We start from the raw sequence: 20,128 nt of genomic DNA, 5'->3' as shown, positions 1-20,128 counted from the left end.
CTCTAGTTCAGAAATGATAGCGAAGATTGACTGCCTGTTTGTAGATTTCCGGATTCAAAGTTCAAAGTTCTCTCTGCGCTAGGGGCTGACAGGAATGCTGTCTGGTACTCGAACATCTAACTATATCAGATGAGCAACAGTCTCTGATGTTTCTACCGCTTCCAGTATATCTGACATGGAACGTAGATTTGAGACGGTCTCTAATTCTGTGATAGCTGATAATCAAGTGATGGCTTCTTCAAGAGGTATGACAACAGCTGATTACAACAGGATGGAACAAGAGAAATGTTTCGGAAACATAAAAATATTCTTACAAAAGCGGATCCAATAGACATGTTCTTAACTTTGATCTACGAACTAGAGTGTCCATCTCAGAGACTAACGAGACTTAGTGAGTTACAAGAATCTGCCCAGGAACAGATTCAGATGATGGGCTATATTTGTCCGACCCTAGGTCCTCACGTAGTGGAGCTAGTACTGTCTGTGTCCATGTTGTTAAGTAATGACAGAATAGTTTTCGGGATCATTGTGACGTTTAATGTACTAGGATCAAGACAGATTACATGCTTATCTCACTTGTCTATGATAGTGATGTACCGCTTACATTTGCTATGTCTAATCCTATGAGCTCTGTGACATATTACTGTACTACGCTTAGATTCATTGACATGCACAAACAGATAATTTATGCATTCAACTAGACAGCTTGACAATGAAGGAATATTGATTGGCACACACTGTAGAAAAACAGTACATGCTGATGAATTTACTAATAAGCATTCATATTCACATTCAGTGGTCGGATCGATGCATTATAGACTACGGTAGACTCGTAATTAAAAGGATGATCACGCTAGCAATTTCAGTCTCACAGAAAACTATGCTGATCAAGAATGTTTTCTTTGGATTTCTTTTAAATACTTCTGAGTTGTTTTCCATCGTTGGTCTTTCATCATACGCTCAGGACTGGAATGATAATGTTCAACACAATATAACACTGTGAAGCTTCAACCTAGGACACCCACAACACAATATAATACTGTTATGCCCCAACCTAGGACACATACAATTTATATTAAACTAGGAAACTCAAGCCACATTATAAACGCTCAATATGTTAGCGCCTAGAAACACAATATAACCAGGCAATGTTAGAGCCTTTGACACGTACAGCACAGTATGACACGTCAATGTCAGAGCCTTGGACACCCACAGTACAGTATGACACGTCAATGTTAGAGCCTTGGACACCCACAATACAGCATGACTCGTTAATGTTAGAGTCTAGACTAACCACAACACAGTATGACACGTCAATGTTAGAGCCTAGACTAAACACAACACAGTATGACACGTCAACGTTAGAGCCTAGACTAACTACAACACAGTATGACATGTCAATGTTAGAGCCTTGGACACGTATAGCAAAGTAAGACACGTCAATGTTAGAGCCTTGGACACCCACAGCACAGTATGACAAGTCGATATTAGAGCCTACGACAACCACAACACAGTATGACACGTCAATGTTAAAGCCTTGGACACCCACAGCTCAGTATAACACGTCGATGCTAGAGCCTTACACACACACAACACAGTATAACACGTCAATGGTAGAGCCTTGGACACCCACAACAAAGTATAACACGTCAATGGTAAAGCCTTGGACACCCACAACACAGTATGACACGTCAATGTTAGAGCCTTGGACACCCACAAGACAGTATAACAGGTAAAAGTTAGAGCCTAGACTAACTAGAACACAGTCTAACACGTCAATGTTAGAGCCTTGGACACGTATAGCAAAGTAAGACACGTCAATGTTAGAACCTTGGACACCCACAGCACAGTATGACAAGTCGATATTAGAGTCTTCGACAACCACAACACAGTATGACACGTCAATGTTAGAACCTACGACAACCACAACACAGTATGACACGTCAATGTTAGAGCCTTGGACACCCACAGCTCAGTATAACACGTCAATGGTAGAGCCTTGGACACCCACAGCACAGTATGACACTTCAATGTTAGAGTCTAGACTAACCACAACACAGTATAACACGTCAATGTTAGAATCTAGGCTAACCACAACACAGTATAACACGTCAATGTTAGAGCCTAAACTAACAACAAAACAGTATGACACGTCAATGTTAGAGCCTTGGACACCCACAGCACAGAATGACACGTCGATATTAGAGCCTTGGACACCAACAAGACAGTATAACACGTCAATGTTAGAGGCTTATACACCCACAACACAGTATGACACGTCAATGTTAGAGCATTGGACACCCACAGCATAGTTTAACAGGCCTTCAATTGTTGTGTTACTGCTTAACCTCCATGTCAGGACAGATGTTCAAAAAGCAAACAAGCATCAACAGGTTTAATTTATTCATCAGGCAGATGAAATGGGTCATATCAGATAGTGGATTTATGCAATGAATGATCTCACACGAGCAGACCTTTTTCTGAGGGGAAAGTGCCGAGCACAGCTGTAAGGTGGAGTGGCGAACTGATGAATATAAACATGTATCAAGGCGCTCTGTCCAGATGTTATTCACTGACAAGAACATGGGTCCCTATATCCACAAACAGGAACCGATCAGTGGAGTGTTGCATGAGGCAGTACAGAGGTCTGAGCAGTGGGACACTTGACAGGAGAACATACAGCACAGGTGTGTCGTCACTACCCCAGCAGGCGAGGGTGGTGGTGTGTGGCGGAGGCGTGGTGGGGGCCTCCGTCGTCTATCACCTGGCAGAGCGGGGTGTGACGGACGTGGTGTTGCTGGAACAGGGAAGGTGGGTCTCACAGTACATATCTCCCGTCTGTGTTGTGTGACCGTGTCTGTCTTTTGTGCAAGGTTACAGTGAACTTGTATGTATTGCGTGCATTTACTGTGGATGCGTCTGTGTTGTGTGGAAGCTCAGTGTCTCTGTATTTATTGTGTACATGATTAGGTGCCTGATAGGTACAAGAATCTGTATTTTACGGACAAAATGTAATCCCAAATATTACATCTGAGCGTTTTCTAAATGGCATTGTGTATTCATAGCTTCGAAGTCATCATATCCCAGTTGCAAAGATCGATGCTGATGCTGCTGATCACTGGATTGTCTGGTTCCAACTCGATCATTTACAGACCGTCGCCATATAGCTGGAATATTGCTGAGGACGGCGTTAAACAACCAACTAACAAATCGTAGCTTCGACCTTGAGAGCCGTGCCAACTTACACTTGTAAGTTATCACAATGGCACGGACTATCCATTTCCGTGAAAGCCGTTGTGAACTCAGTTAGATCACTGACATTGGGCGTGGGCAGTTTAAGATGGTGGGCTCAACCACAACTCAACTAAAATTGGTACATTACTGAGAGAGTCTTTTCTCAAATTCAAGATATGTTACATCAGAATCATTGTCAGAATGTGGGTGCCAAGATTGCCTGACCACCCGATCCCGTTAGTCGCCTCTTACGACAAACATGGGTTACTGAAGGTCAATTCTAACCCGGACCTTCACGGGTCGGATTTACTTGAAGAAGAGTGACAGGGGTGGTGGGATGGCTGTGGCAGGGTTAGGCAGGGTGTGAGTATTTGGGTGTTGAGTTTTACACTTTTTCTATTTCAAAGTGAGGTAATTCTGACAGTCAGCAGAAATGCAATAGTTATAAGTGAATTATATACCTCCTCTATGCGGTACATACATAATGCCTTGCAGAAAGTAGTCATGATTATACTTTCTCCGTAGGGTCCATGTTCTAGTACCTGGGTGTTGTGTCTCATCCCACACTGTCAGTGTAAGGGATCTAACGACCAGCACACAAAGTCACAGATCTAATACACTCGGCCAACATGGCTTCCACCAACATGGATGTCTGGCAACTGATACGCTGGATCGTTTACTGTGTGTACCCTCTGACAAGTGTTAATTGGCACGGCTCCAATTGACGAAGCTATGATTACACAATGGCTTTTAGAAAGTGGTCAAATCCAAAATGTTATTTGGGAACATCCTTTCTCTGTTAAGTACAGATTCATGTACTTTCGATACTTGTGACGATTCCTACAAGCAGGGAACAAGAATCTGACGTGGTTACTTGAAATCAGCTCGCAAATTAAAGGGAGACCGTAAATAGTGTTCCTCTTTCTTACCAGGATACTACAGTGTGTCTGTGTCTCAGTTGTGTGTCTGTGTCTCAGTTGTGTGTCTGTGTCTCAGTTGTGTGTCTGTGTCTCAGTTGTGTGTCTGTGTCTCAGCTGTGTGTCTGTGTCTCAGTTGTGTGTCTGTGTCTCAGTTGTGTGTCTGTGTCTCATTTGTGTGTCTGTGTCTCAGTTAGGTGTCTCAGTTGTGTCTTGTGTGTGTTTCTCAGTCTGTGTCTCAGTTGTGTGTCTGTGTCTTTGTTGTGTGTCTGTTTCTCAGTGGTGCGTCTGTGTCTCAGTTAGGTGTCTGTGTCTGTGTCTCAGTTGTGTGTCTGTCTGTGTCTGTGTGTGTGTGTCTGTGTCTCAGTTGTGTATCTTTGTCTCACTTGTGTCTGTGTTTTGTTGTGTGTCTGTTTCTCAGGTGTGTGTCTGTGTCTCAGTTGTGTGTCTGTGTCTCAGTTGTGTGTCTGTGTCTCAGTTGTGTGTCTGTGTCTCAGTTGTGTGTCTGTGTCTCAGTTGTGTGTCTGTGTCTCAGTTGTGTGTCTGTGTCTCAGTTGTGTGTCTGTGTCTCAGTTGTGTGTCTGTGTCTCAGTTGTGTGTCTGTGTCTCAGTTGTGTGTCTGTGTCTCAGTTGTGTGTCTGTGTCTCAGTTGTGTGTCTGTGTCTCAGTTGTGTGTCATGTATCTGTTTCTCAGTTGTGTGTCTGTTTCTCAGCTGTGTGTCTGTGTCTTTGTTGTGTGTCTGTGTCTTTGTTGTGTGTCTGTTTCTTCGTTCTTCGTTGTGTGTGGCCTATTTGTGTATCTTTGTCTCTTTGTGTCTGTGGTTTTGTCTGTTTATGTTTGTCTGTGTCTGTGTGTGTTGTTGGGTGAACAATAAGAAAATGTAACCTGTTGAGGTATTTCCATGTATGAATTATGATGGTAAACAGTCAAGTAAACATTACTCTGTCAACAGTCTGACATGTGGAACAACGTGGCACTCTGTGGGAATGATCGGCTGTGTTCGGTCCAGTCTGACGGAAATGAAGCTGATGAACTACAGCAGGAATCTGTACAGGAGGCTGGAGGAAGAGGGACACGGCCTGGGTGAGTGGTCAACATGGTCAGCTTCTGGAACACAGTACAGATCAGTGGAGCCAACAACGAGACTCTGGACAGACGAAAACAATTATTGGTTACTAGATAGGGTATTTGGCAGTAAAGTAAAGTTGAGTTTATAGCGGAAAACAGTGGATTCTCTGAAAAAAGAAAGAACCGATATTGGTTACTGAGCAAGGGATTTGGCATCTCATTGTAAACCGCTTGTGTTTTGTACAGGGTGGAAACAGTGTGGCAGTATTTCCTTGGCTCGGACCAAAGACCGCATGATAGACCTCAGACGGAAACAAGCCATCAGCAGGTTAGACTTATCTGAAGGCGTGTGACCCAGATCCCGTAGAGTAACTGACAACTGTACCTATGAATCTGTGTTTTGTTTTTCATGGACACTTCCAAATTTGATGCATCAGTGTAAATATTATGCTAATTTTTCCTGTGACTTGTACCATGTGTTCCTGTGTTTTATCAGGTTAACAATTGCCTTGCCTTTGGATGTGTTTATGACAGGTACCACGAGTGGGACTAGATACGCCAATCCTGTGCGGGCATCTGGTATCCTCACCATTTAATAATCATTCATAACCACATTAGTCCAGTAGCTAAAAGCAATTTTCAGTCCTAACCTTGCATTTTAGGTCCCACAGTATTTTATTGCTGATTTTATAAGTCTAATATGTGTAGATCATAAAACAGCTGGATGCCAACTTGGCACCCTTGAGGGTTTTGAATACTATGGAGTCAGAATTTACACTAGACTGTGCTTCTAGCATTTGTTCAAAGAGAATTCTTTCGATTATGAAAAGAGTTTCATATGAAATATGGTCAATGTGTTTTGGTATATGAAACACTCAAGGTCTCCCTTCATGTAGACTGTTCAGGGAGAGTTCACTAAGGTTTTATTTGTCCCCAACTTCTGTGGAAAGATTATCAGATGTCCATACAGAGAGGTATTGTGTCGGAGGAGAATCAAACAGGTCACAAATGTCACTCTGAGACTCATCTTCTTCCTGTACAGATATGGTGGTGTGGAATCCCACATTGTGAGTCCGTCAGAGATCGCCGACATCAACCCTCTTGTACGCCATGATGACCTAGTGGTGAGATCTACATTGTATTTAATCTGTCCAAGATAAGGGGTGTTCAGCTCAATGTACACCGTGAAGTGTTAGTACTGGACATCAACCCTCTTGTACGCCATGATGACCTAGTGGTGAAATCTATATTGTATGTAATCTGTCCAAGATTAGGGGTGTTCAGCTCAATGTACACCGTGACGTGTTAGTGCTGATGAAGTTTTTGTAGCAATGATGACCCTTTGTGTGAAGCACCACATCCATGCATATATCCCTAGGTTTGTGATACCGAAAAAACGTCCAGAGACCATTCCAATTTCACTGAGGTTTCTTACATAACTAGTGGAACATCACATAGTCCACATGGTATAGAATGTTTGTCGTCTTATCACTGGCTGGTACTGTGCAGGGGAGGCTTGTGGATTCCAGAAGATGGCGTCACAACCGCCCCAGATGTTGCCATGGTGCTGAGTAGACTGGCAAAACAGAAAGGTTCGTGTTCAAATAAGGCACATTTACATGTCAGAAATGCCTGTTTCTTATTACTTTGTTGGCGAGTCCACAAAATGGATGATGCCGTCGGCTTCAGGGTGAAGGTGGTAATAGTCTAAGGAATGTCATTTGTCCTCAGATTCGGTTGTCTCTGAATATCACATTTATTTTAATTTTGAACTCTGTAATTGTCATGTTTCATCTTTGTTTGGTCATTCAGATTTTCTGAAAGTATCGTGTTTCGTACAACGAACAAAGTGTCAGACATTTTGTTCATATCCAGGCATGCATACATACATACATACATACATACACACACACACACACACACACATACATACATACATACTTACATACATACACACACACATACATACATACATGCATACATGCATACATGCATGCATACATACATACATACATACATACATATATGCACACATACATACATACTACATACAAACATACATACATACATACATACATACATACATACATGCATGCATGCATGCATACATACATACATACACACATACATTTTCCCTCGATCACCGGATGTCAATCTCAACTCCCTTGGTATCATACAACTCTTGAAGCCACTAATGAAAGCGAAACAATATAACCTTGAGTAGCCTGTATAGTTATACAATATTTAATATTAGTGTTTCACACTAAAAGTAGGAACATTCCACCTATGTACTGGCGACTGACATGTAATCGAGACGGGGAAAGTACGTTGTGAATGATACTGTTTGACCAAGTGCAACATCCACTGTCATCAGAGTACAAATACAACAAAGTGACTAAGTCTGACAAGTCTGGGGTTGCTGATTAAGGTAATGAGAATCATTTCTCACCTGGAATCTCTACCATATTTATTTAATACATAAAAGGACTGAACAAATTATACTTCTGTACTTTATGTATAGTCACGCAAGAAGGCGAGCTTCAGTAGCTTGGTGTTGTGTGTTCCAGGAGTGAAGGTGATGGAGGGTGTGCAACTTGACAAAATTCTCACCAAAAACGACCGAGTCTATGCTGTGGAAACTACCTTTGGTACAATCAACTGTGAATACTTCGTGAACTGTGGGGGACAGGTTGGTTTTACCTAGGTATCACAATGTTTGGATGTGTCTTTGCTTGTGAAGATCTACATCTGATGAACTCCTGTCATAGCAGATCTTTCAGGACAGAGATGCTGGGGGAGGAGCGTGTTTGTACAGTGTTGGCTTGTCATGCCGAACACCTTGATTTTCCTGGCCTAGTGTACACTGACTCACTGACTCCTCCATCTCAAACGGGCAGCGTTCAGTCTTTCCACGCCATAACTTATATATATTTTTTGGCCATGGGTGGTCTTGATTCCTCTGCAGGATATGAGTTCAAACTAAACGATGACTGTTGTCTGCTGCAGTGGGCTCATGAGATTGGCAAGAAGTCATCCCCGGAAGTGAAGGTTCCCTTACACTCCTGTGAACACTTCTACATTGTCACCAAGCCTATTGAAGGTGTCCCCAGCAACATGCCAGGTAGGAGAGCTGTAACCAGACACTTTGTTACAGTACGTTACATATTTCACTAGTAAGGTCACTACATTGTCACCAAGCGTATTGAAGGTGTCATTGTTTACTAGATACTTATCTTGGTATGTATATATCGCTGATTCTGCCTGGGTGTACGGGCTGCTTCGAGTGTTTCCTGTTTCAGTTATTCGAGACTTTGATGGCTACACCACCTTCCGGGAATGGAATGGTGGTATTATGGTTGGGGGATTCGAGCCGGTGGGCAAGCCAGTGTTCACGCATGGTATTCCAGATAAGTTTGAGTTCCAATCGCTGCCAGAAGATTGGGACCACTTCCGTGAGTATCTCCTGTGTACAGGACTCTACACAGCGACCCTAAACATGTTTGTATAACAATACAATAGGAAGCAAGATGAAGTTAGAAACGGATTCGGGATTGGAGATTCGGGATTCGAATCCCGAATCTGAATTTTTATTTCACATTCGGGATTCGAAACCGAATATGAATTTTTTGTTCACATTCGGGATTTTTCCTTTGCAGATTGCACTCTTATTATGCATTTCTTTTACACATTTGGAATTTGGAACTTCAGCGTCCTGGTAACTATACTTATCCATCCTCGACGTGTGCCGGGCACCCTCGGAGATAGTCAAACGGTCCTGAAGCTCTTCCCTGCTTGCAAACGTCAACCCTCGAAAAATCAGATCTGTCAAACTTATCCGAGATAGTGAACGGTCCTCAAAGCTCTTCCTCTTCCAGGTTGAACTGATGATGATGATTCGAATCCCCTGGGTATCTTAAGAACATTGTTTTCGATACTCTAAATATGATTTGTTTTAAAACATAATCCCCAAATCGGATCCCAATGTAATGTAACAATCCCCAATCCCCAATCCCCAATCAGTTTCTAACTTCATGTTTCGACAATATCCACCGGTCGCTTACGTTCTCGTAATCATAAGCAGGATCAGTTCTGCTACATTTTCTACACTATAATGACAGTAACACAGTTTACTGGAGCAGCTGTGGGGTCAGGTCAGTGCATGGATTGTCATACTCAGAGCCACAGCTTCGAGCGTGACTTTCCTGTCTATTACAACAGTGTTTCTGTATATTACAACAGTGTTCCTGTATATTACAACAGTGATTCTGTGTTGTTTGTAGAGGTTCTAATGGATGAGATCCTGTTCCGGATGCCTTGCATTGAGAAGGCGGAAGTGAGGCAGCTCTTTAACGGCCCGGAGAGTTTCACACCCGACTCCAACTGGATCCTTGGAGAATCGGCCGAGGTAAATGTATTTTCTCGAGGCTGTGGACGTCAGTAATAACATAACACGTGGATGGGCTTCGGTTCCTTATATTCTTGTTCTGGACAGGCCATGAGTTTTTACACATCGAAGCACATCGAATATACATTATAAATTTTGGATCAATAGCGAAACGAAATAGCATCAATATATTACAGTAAATGACACAGGAACACTTTACCAGTGTGTGCATTAGTAACTTGCTTATTTCACTACAGGGAAAAAGTGATAGGTTATTTTCACCACATAGCATTCGAATTATTTCATTTCATTTTGTCTTTCAGTTTCCATGCAAAGTGTAAGAGTATATGTGCCAATTTCTTCTACAGTTTTAACAAATGTTGAGAGGAGTCTGGTCCAGTGTGTTAACGGGCGTTCCACTGTTGTATCGATACTTGTTATGACCTGAGAGTTGACTGGCAACTGTTTATACGCTGTCTGATTGGTTCACTGGTTTGTTGACTGACATGGTCAACAATATGTTGACTGATTTATTACCTGGAGGTTTGACCGGCATGTATACAAATGTGTTGACTCTCCAGCACATTGGCTGGCATGTTGATCAGCGTGTTGACCAGCCTTTGTTGACTGTCGTGTTGCAGGTGGCAAACTACTTCGTGGCAGCAGGAATGAACTCCCGGGGTATTGTTGGAGCTGGCGCTATTGGCAAGTACCTGACGGAATGGATCTTGGATGGGGAGCCAAGCGTTGACATGTGGGCACACGATGTCCGACGCTTTGCTGGTCTCCATAACAACAGGCGCTTCCTGCGAGATCGAGTCAAGGAGGTCCTAGGTAATCCTTGTTTCATTCTGTGGCACAGCCACTGTCAACAATGAACAAATGACTCACCACGATAAATTACTGGGATCTGGATTTATTCTTCATTCTTGTTAGAGCTCCGAAAGATGAAATTTTAAAATAGGTTTAATTGTTTAGGGAATTGTTTAGGGAAAATAAATGATATCCTTTCACTTCAAGCACCCTTGCAACATGTGTTCTACTTTGTGAGCCAAAACGCTTTGTAAACAGAAATTTGAGGCCAATACATTGTATCTGCCCTGTGCATTTTCCGGATGTGAAAACAAATAAATATCGTAGTAGTATCTGCTCTAAGGGCTTCAAGATCCGATTTCAATACTTAAAATGTTAAATTTCCGTTTCATATGTAAAATGTAGTCCTTAATCCGTCTTGCCAAGTATGAAGAAAGGAGACATATGAAAAACTTTTCAAGAATTGTTGTTGGTGAAAAGAGATCACTGAAATGTGAAAAGAATCCATTTCTACCTCTCAGTATCAATATTCCATACTCCACAAAGCTTTACAATGTTTTTGGGAGTGAGCAATACACTCTACGTACGGAACTTGTGGCTGCATGGTCAGCAAAATGAGTTACCTCCCCTATTTTTCACAACAGTGAGGAACTCCGTACAGATCCCCTTGTTAAGGCCTGAGTCCTGCCAAGTTCACTTATCTACAGATGCATCTCAAAACACACCAAGCTTAGAGTTTCATTAATACCATCATAAAAATGCACAAGACCAAAATATATATATTAAGTTCCAATTTAAAATATGTTCAGTGTTTTAGCACTATGATGATTCTAGCTCTCTTCAAACTTATGTCAGTTAAAGGATGGAAGATACCCATAGTGCTAAGATAACTTTGTGGAAAGAGGCCGATGGTGACGTTGAACAAAACAACCTTAGTACTTGGACTGTCGTAGGTCTATGTTTAGGTATGGAAGACACTTTGTTGATCTTATTGCTTTGACTGGCATAAGCCTGTGTTTAGGTATGTTGAAGTATCGGAGTCACTAAGAAACATATGAAGCCGTGGCTTGGAAGGCAGCAGGATCCTTCACGATGCTGGTATACCTGCACATACACAGGGATGGAGTTGCTGGCGGCTTGTATGCCTGCTTCATGTGGCAAACACAGTTGTCTGGCATCAGTTATATCACTGTCACAAACTTTTGTCCGTCACTGTATGTAATGGTACATAACTGGTGATGGGTTATCATCACTTGGCAGCGGGAACAATGAATAAAGATCTGTACAAGACTGATTAAAATTACCATGGTTACGCAGGTGTCAGAAAACAAATTTGGCATCATTAATATTATGTGATGATAGTGTAAAACTACAAACCTTTTCTTCACCAGATAGCCATGAGGAAGATGATGACGTTGTTGGATAAGTGTCGCGTTGTGTCAATACCAGACGTTCATGTTGACGTTGTATGTCCCCAGGTGCCCAGTTAAAACTCAACTACCCCCGACAGTCCGAGTTTAAGATAGGTCGGCGACTGCGGACATCCCCCCTCCACACGCGGCTGGAGGTGGCCGGGGGGTACTTCACGGAAACCATGGCCTATGAGAGAGCTGTGTGGTTTTCCAGACTCGGACAAGGTAATTAACCCACAACATTACAGAAAGTGACAAAAGATTTTCTTACCGTGTTATGTGAAACATTTGCAGACGTTATGGGCACAATGACAGAACCTGGCGATGCATTTGGAAGATAAAGATTATTCACACATTTGCAGAAACAGTCAGTAATGAAGGAAACTATAAACTACCATCTATATAGAGCATTATGTCTCTGCGTGCTGCATCAGGTCCATGTAGGACACTCACATTGTTTTGTGTTTCCACTCTTCAACCTCAACTAGCAGGACATCAGGCAGGTGAAAACAAATAAAACTACCCACAATATGCTTGACTATATAGGCAGTAGAGAAAAATAATATGATACTTAAGTATATCTGTGTTCCAGATGAGGACATTGACTCCGACACCATCAGTCACCGAGGGACTTTTGGGAAGCCGACATGGTTGGACAGCGTCCAGGATGAGTACTGGGCGTGCAAGGAGAGGGTCTGTCTCATCGACATGTCCTCATTCGCCAAGTTTGTCATCAAGGTAGCTCATTGGATGCACATGCTTTACTTTTCTGAAAGGAATACAGAAACCATCAAAGGGCAGATATTTCCCTGTCTTCGTCTTCTTATGTTGAACAAAAGGGCGATAGATTCTCTAAATTATAGTGTCAGGAACCAGTCTGTGTTACAAACAGGGATACATGAAGTGTTGTATGTGTGTGGAGTTACATCTTCACATGGTTTGGATTGACGTTATGGTCAAGAGAAAGGGTTGGTAAACTACTGGGCTTATCCATCTCCCTATACTGTTGACCTGTGTCCAGTCAGGAGGACTAGTTTGGTACACTACTGGGGTTACACATCTCCCTATACTGTTGACCTGTGTCCAGTCTGGAGGACTAGTTTGGTACACTACTGGGGTTACACATCTCCCTATACTGTTGACCTGTGTCCTGTCAGGAGGACTAGTTTGGTACACTACTGGGGTTACACATCTCTCTATACAGTTGACCTGTGTCCAGTCTGGAGGACTACTTTGGTTCACTACTGGGGTTACACATCTCCCTATACTGTTGACCTGTGTCCAGTCTGGAGGACTAGTTTGGTACACTACTGGGGTTACACATCTCCCTATACTGTTGACCTGTGTCCAGTCAGGAGGACTAGTTTGGTACACTACTGGGGTTACACATCTCTCTATACAGTTGACCTGTGTCCAGTCAGGAGGACTATTTTGGTACACTACTCTGGTTGCACATCTCTCTATACTGTTGACCTGTGTCCAGTCTGGTGGACTAGTTTGGTACACTACTGGGGTTACACATCTCCCTATACTGTTGACCTGTGTCCAGTCTGGTGGACTAGTTTGGTACACTACTCTGGTTGCACATCTCTCTATACTGTTGACCTGTGTCCAGTCTGGTGGACTAGTTTGGTTCACTACTGGGGTTAAACATCTCCCTATACTGTTGACCTGTGTCCAGTCTGGAGGACTAGTTTGGTTTACTACTGGGGTTAAACATCTCCCTATACTGTTGACCTGTGTGTAGTCTGCAGGTGGAGAGGCAGTGGACGTCTTGCAGTATCTGTGTTCCAACGACATCGACCAGGACATCGGCAACATCGTCCACACTGGGATGCAGAATGAGCGAGGAGGCTTCGAGAACGACTGCAGTATAGTCCGGGTGGAGGAAAACAGGTTAGAGGAGGAAAGTGTTCAAGTCAGTGATGGCGATTTACGACCATGAATTTTATGTCAGGGTGTGACACTATAGAGGCTTTCAAGTTGTAAAAATATCAAAATTTGATTGTCTATCTTCAAATACACTCGAAGAACTCAGTCATAGATTGTACATAATTAAGACGATCTAGACTTGCGTTGGAGCTTGTTAAAGGCAATATTATATCACTCCATCACTGTACACTGTGTGACAGTCTCACTTACCCCTTGATGGCTGCCCAACAAACTCTGATTACGTCCTTCACGGTTGTCAGTTTCTTCATGATCTGCCCATCTACACTACAGACCCGGGCGTTGACATGGTTACGTCGCCACCTGCCACCAGATGGCTCTGTGCAGGTGGAGGATGTGACGTCAATGTACTCCGGGATCAACATGATTGGTCCTCACGCCCAGCATCTCCTCGCCGATGTGTCTGACACACCCACTGACAAAAACGAGTTCAAGGCGATGACTAGTAAAGTAGGTATCTTCTGAATACTTGTAATTAGGTCAAAGTGTTGTGAAGTTGTTAGTTTGGCTGGATATTGTTTAATGCCGCAATAATCCATCTGCGTGATTATGGTCTGTCTCCAGTAATTGACATTAACAACAGTGTATGTAATTAGGATAGGATGACACGCATGAATCTTTGAAATGTACTTGATGGTGGAGGGATCATGATTTATCGATCTATTGATCCACTGCGGAATGAACCCAGTGATACGATACATGAGGGGCCCATCCATGCACAGATGTATGTTTCAATTCTGTATTGACTAGGAAAAGTAATATTTTATCAGAAATTTTGCAATATTTGCAAGTTGGCCTTGAACATGACTTAGATTCAGACAAAGTCCATGGTTGATTCAGCTATCCTTTACCGTTCTTACAACTGCTGTCCAGTCTTGCCTCTCAGCCGATACTTGATCCTTGATGTAGCAGTTGTGTATATCGTTAGCTGTTGTTGGCAGGTTATCGACGTCGGCTACGCCAGCGGCATCATCGCCATGAGACTGACACATTCTGGGGAGGATGGATTTATACTCTACATCCCATCCGATGTAAGCTTTGTATCTCTCGTTTTGTAACTTTTGAGCCTAACGAGCCAGAACAACACTCAATATAATAACATGTTCTTTTTTGATGGGTGGATGTTTGTTTTAGCTATAAATAAAGGAAAGTGTAGGTTTAACACTACGATACAGTACTACAGTACTTGCCTTTTACGGTAGTTGGCTCACAAGTCATAACACAAACATCCTGAGATTCTGACCCTGCTAGCTGTCGCTATCCTATTTCTGAAACTATTTTTCCAGTTCGCCATCCACACTTACGACACACTGATGCAGTCTGGGATTGATTACGGAGTGAGGAATGCAGGGTACTACGCCATGCGACACCTACGCATGGAGAAGTTCTTCGCGTACTGGGGCCTGGACCTGAATGCTCTGACAACCCCCATGGAGTGTGGCCGGGAGTTCCGTGTAAACCTTGAGGTGAGCTACAGTGCCTAGGGCTGATTCTGTAATGGGTTTGTGGCTGGTGCTGTGAGTCATGGCAGCCGTGTAGAGGTGAGCTACAGTGCCTACATGTAGAGCTGATTCTGTGATTGGCTTGTGGCTGATGCTGTGAGTCATGGCAGACGTGTAGAGGTGAGCTACAGTACCTACATGTAGAGCTGATTTTGTGATAGGTTTGTGGCTGGTGGTGTGAGTCATGGCAGCTGTGTAGAGGTGAGCTACAGTCCCTACATGTAGAGCTGATTTTGTGATAGGTTTGTGGCTGGTGGTGTGAGTCATGGCAGCTGTGTAGAGGTGAGCTAAGGTCCCTACATGTGGAGCTGAGTCTGGGATAGGTTTGAGGCTGGTGCTGAGTCTTGACTGCCGTGTAGAAGTGAGCTACAGTGCCTACATGTAAGGATGAGTCCGTGATAGATTTGTGGCTGGTGCTGTGAGTCATGGCAGCCGTGTAGAGGTGAGCTACAGTGTCTACATGTAGGGCTGATTCTGTGACAGAAGTTTGTCAGGTGCTGAGTCATGGCAGCCGTGTTGATTGATTCTGTATAGATTTGTGGCTACAGTACTGTCGGAAATAGAAGAGAAAAACACTGTTTTTAGGCTTTTACTCTGCATCACTAAAATTTACACAATTTCAAATAGCATATGTCGAAATAACCCACATCGGCCTAACTGGGCGTTCAGTTGGATGCGTAAAAGGATATCCAGGAAAGCATGTTTACTCGTAAAATCGGGCAAAACTTAGAAAAAATACGAATAGCTGCTGGAAACAATAGATCAGACTATAGATGTAAATTAGGTCGCTCAGCCAGGTATGACGACGGACCGTGAAATGCACGTGCTGCCCACAGGCATAAGGGGTCATCTCAAAGATATTTTATGTTTTTTCATGTGTATTCAATATGTCTCTATTGATTATTTTATCTTAGCTAATATCTCAGTTCCACAGCCCGACCCCAACCAACGTCTGCGACAACCGTCCTGGTTTTGCTTTTGGGCAGATCCAGCATAAGAGTTGTATGTTTTAACCCAAAGCAGGCTTGTCAACGTTCGTATTTCAAGGACTGTGACATTAGCAGGGTGTGGCCTTGACATACCGAACTAAGCATTCAGGGAAGCCCAATATCTACTTTCGGGGGTCTTTACATTAATTAATGAGGACCCTGGCTAATAATGAATTGGGCAGTGTACTGTACTGCAAGCTTACCTGAATTACCTTTATTACCTTAATTACAGACGCGTTCAACTGTTTTATTTATTGTGATGTTTAACCCTGGGTAAGTAAATAATGGCTATTTATGTCAACAGAAAGGCGATTTCATTGGCCGAGAAGCCCTCAAGGAACAGAAGGAGAACGGCATCAAGAAGAAGTTTGTACAGTTCCTGCTGGAAGACTTTGACGTGAACCGTGACCTGTGGCCGTGGGGTGGTGAGCCCGTGTACCGCAATGGGGTGTTTGCAGGGGTCACCACCACCTGCGGATACGGCTTCACGCTGGACCGGATGGTGTGTCTCGGATACGTCAGCGACTTTGACGACGGCGGCAATCCCAAACTGAAGAAAAACATAAACAAATTTGTGATGGAGAAAGACGCACACTATCAGATTGACATTGGTGGGAAGCGGTTCTCTGCTAAGGCTGGTATCTACACCCATAAGTTGGCCATGTCACAGTGAGATTGTCATAGACCGAACGTGATTGTATGTATGTAAACAGGAAAATAGCTTCGGACAATGACAGTGTGAAATACTTATTGATCGCTATCAATGTATTCACACGATTTCTATGGGCGGAACCCCTTAAAAATATAACACCAGACACCATCATTAAGGCTATGAAGAAGATATTTTCTCTTGCTACTCTTCCACAGCTCATAACAAGAAAGTGAGATCATATTTAGCAAACAAGGGTATTACCTACTATGTCACTCAGAATGAAACCAAAGCATCTTATGCCAAGGCGAGTATGTACAGATACTTTACTTACAAACAATCATACCATTATATTGATGTTTTGCAAGACTTGGTGAAAGATTATAACCAGAGACCTCACAGATCGCTGAATGAACATTCACACATTGATATCAACGCAAACAATGAATCTGTCGAAAGCACAGTACATTAACCCACTGATCAAACAAGGCAAATCCAAAGCAGAGAAGATGAATGAAACCAGAAGGAAAGCCTTTAAATTCAAAGTAGGGTGACTGTCACATTTGAGACATGTCTTTCAACTTGACTATCAGGAGATAGACGTAGGACGTAGACGTAGGAAATCTTTATTGTTAGCAGACGATACTACAGGGATGGGATACCAGTCTATAAAGTCAAGGACCTGGCTAAGGATCCAATCACAGGTACTTTTTATGCGAATGAACTTCAGAAAGTCTATAAGACTGCAGACACCATGTGGCGTGTAGAGAAAGTCTTGAAGAAGAGAAAGAGAGCTGGTCGAAAAGAGGTGTATGTTAAATGGATGGGTTATCCTAAGAAATTCAACAGCTGGATCCCAGAGCAGGACCTCCAGGGTGTATAAATAAGGATAGATGTCATCCACTTCTAATTGGATACAGAACAACCATGGAAGCAACATGTCCAGATTGTCAGAGACGGTTTTCAAGAAAAGATGTTATGCTGAGACACAGGAGATATAAACACATTAATGATTATGAAAATCCGCCACCGCCGCCACTGCCGCAGAGGCAATTACAGCCGCTGCCGCAATTACCACCACCGCCGAATAACTCAAATGTATAACCAGCAAAACAACAACCAATTCACTGATAAAGAACATTTCAAGTTTACCATCCCCTCTAATGCAGTTGTTGTGGGCCCTACTGGCAGTGGAAAATCTATGTTTATATGCAACCTTCTCATGAAGGGATGTATACAGCCAGCACCTAATCACATTATCTGGTGCTATACCCAATGGCAGCCCCTGTAACAGGTGATCAGTGAACAGTTACACCATGTGAAGTTTGTGAAAGGAATTCCTTACAATGTACTTGACGATACCTTCTTAGACTGACTGACTGACTGAGTTTGGTTTTATGCCCAGCAACATCACTGCGGGGGGACACCAGAAATGGGCTTCACACATTGTGCCCATGTGGGGATTCGAACCCGGGTCTTCGGCGTGACGAGCCAACGCTTTAACCATTAGGCTACCCCACCGCCCCACCTTCTTAGATGCCAGAAATAACAACATGATTGTGTTGGATGACATGATGTCTGAAGCTAAGGATGTCAAACGCATTTCTCAGCTATTTACTCGAACCTCTCATCATAAGAATGTCATTATCTTCCTACTATTACAAAATCTGTTTCCACGAGGGAAACAGTCACGTGACATAGCTCTGAATTCTCACTATGTGACTCTATTCAATTCACCTGTGGATAGACTACCAGTCCAATTGTTTGCCAAACGTACCTACCCAAACAATGTAGATAGGTTTATGTCAGTCTATGAGACAGCTATGCAAAAGCTCTATGGCAATCTGACTGTTGATCTACGACCTACCACTCTTGAATTAGAGAGATTACAACCTAATATACTAACTAAAGCTGACGTACCCTCGGCCTCAGGGATAATAGAAGACATAGCAAATCCCACACCAGAATCAAAACACAATGAGGCAGGGAGCACATCTATAAAAGGGGAGCAACCTGAACCACCTAATCATTTGACTCCAGACACTGAGAGAGATAACATCTCCAAGCTGGTTGAGAATACTGTGGCCTCAGAAGACGAAAACAACCATGACCTTCATCGTCATGTGATGACCTGGTGCCCGGAAAATGATGTGGAGCCTCTGCAGAAGCGAGCTAAGGTGGATGCAGCTGATGATACTAAGAATGATATCCTGCGTCCAGTAGAGACAGGTACTAAAGTTGATAGAGAGAGAGAAGTGAAAGGCCTTGAATACATGTGGGAATAAACTTTGAAAGCCTGGAAGGAAGGACTTTGAGGATAAAGGAAAGAAGCAAAGATGGATTGAAAAGAAATTGAAGAAATGCTGGCAAACTACTTTTCTTAACAGACTTGCGATAGCCGTTCATTATGCCAGCTATTTTGGATATGGACCCATCTTCAAGCCTATATTGGAGACATCACAGCCCTGGACCCTGACATGGACCCCAAAGAAATGGATGCTAAAATCACTCAGTGGATGAAACCTATCGTTAATGATATTCACTCTCATGTGGACTTGAGCCAGGCTGAAGATTTAGAACTTGTTGACATGTCTGAGCATGATGATACAGATAATGATGAACTGTGAACTCTTCTACACAAATTTGCATCTATGTATTATATAGATATATGATGTCTGTATTGTATTAATTGTATGCACACTGTATTTATGTGTATGTATAACCTTATACCATGTATACTCATGTACATGTGTAATAAAGGATGTAAAATAACAGTATATGGTTGATTTATATGTTCTGTCACCAATCAGCTTCACTTGATACGGAGAAACTTTGCTTCTCAAAGATAAAACAAACTCGCAGAGTTAAGTCAACACCTTTTATTTCATGAATAACACAACATGAGAATCATGACAGGTTCAAAGCCAACCTTCATATGCAATCTATTTACATCATAAATCATAATGGTCAATGGACATGCATTCATACAAGTATTTATTCACATGAAGACGGTTATAACATGAAAACAGATAGAGAGGCATGTTTGGCTTTACACAGTCATTATGCCAGCATTTTAAAACACAAAATATTTTCTATAAAATCAAACTATACATGAGCAAATATGACAATCTTACACTTGTTAATCAAAGCAAACTTGCGTCCCATATTTACATACTCCAGTTCCAGGCAAACATCATAGTTGCTGTATG

General features: G+C 42.7%; 1 protein-coding gene across 1 annotated transcript; it reads left to right on the top strand.

Moving 5' to 3' along the window:
- Window positions 1–2,004: 2,004 nt before the first annotated feature.
- LOC124259699 (pyruvate dehydrogenase phosphatase regulatory subunit, mitochondrial-like) lies at window positions 2,005–19,546 on the top strand. The gene is made up of 20 exons (XM_046693889.1): window positions 2,005–2,811; window positions 5,105–5,235; window positions 5,467–5,548; window positions 6,263–6,358; window positions 6,730–6,812; window positions 7,788–7,909; window positions 8,227–8,341; window positions 8,520–8,672; window positions 9,501–9,625; window positions 10,246–10,438; window positions 11,896–12,054; window positions 12,422–12,567; window positions 13,577–13,725; window positions 14,022–14,229; window positions 14,721–14,810; window positions 15,066–15,245; window positions 16,575–16,939; window positions 17,559–17,623; window positions 18,960–19,148; window positions 19,362–19,546. Exons 1-20 carry the CDS (start codon window positions 2,528–2,530, stop codon window positions 19,544–19,546), a joined length of 3,120 nt encoding a protein of 1,039 aa, XP_046549845.1. The 5' UTR covers window positions 2,005–2,527.
- Window positions 19,547–20,128: the final 582 nt, after the last annotated feature.

This window comes from Haliotis rubra, unplaced genomic scaffold (genome assembly GCF_003918875.1).
Source record: "Haliotis rubra isolate DU_JTF1 unplaced genomic scaffold, ASM391887v1 Scf733, whole genome shotgun sequence".
NCBI classification, from domain to species: Eukaryota; Metazoa; Mollusca; class Gastropoda; order Lepetellida; family Haliotidae; genus Haliotis; species Haliotis rubra.
This window is presented reverse-complemented; position numbering and strand designations above follow the sequence as displayed.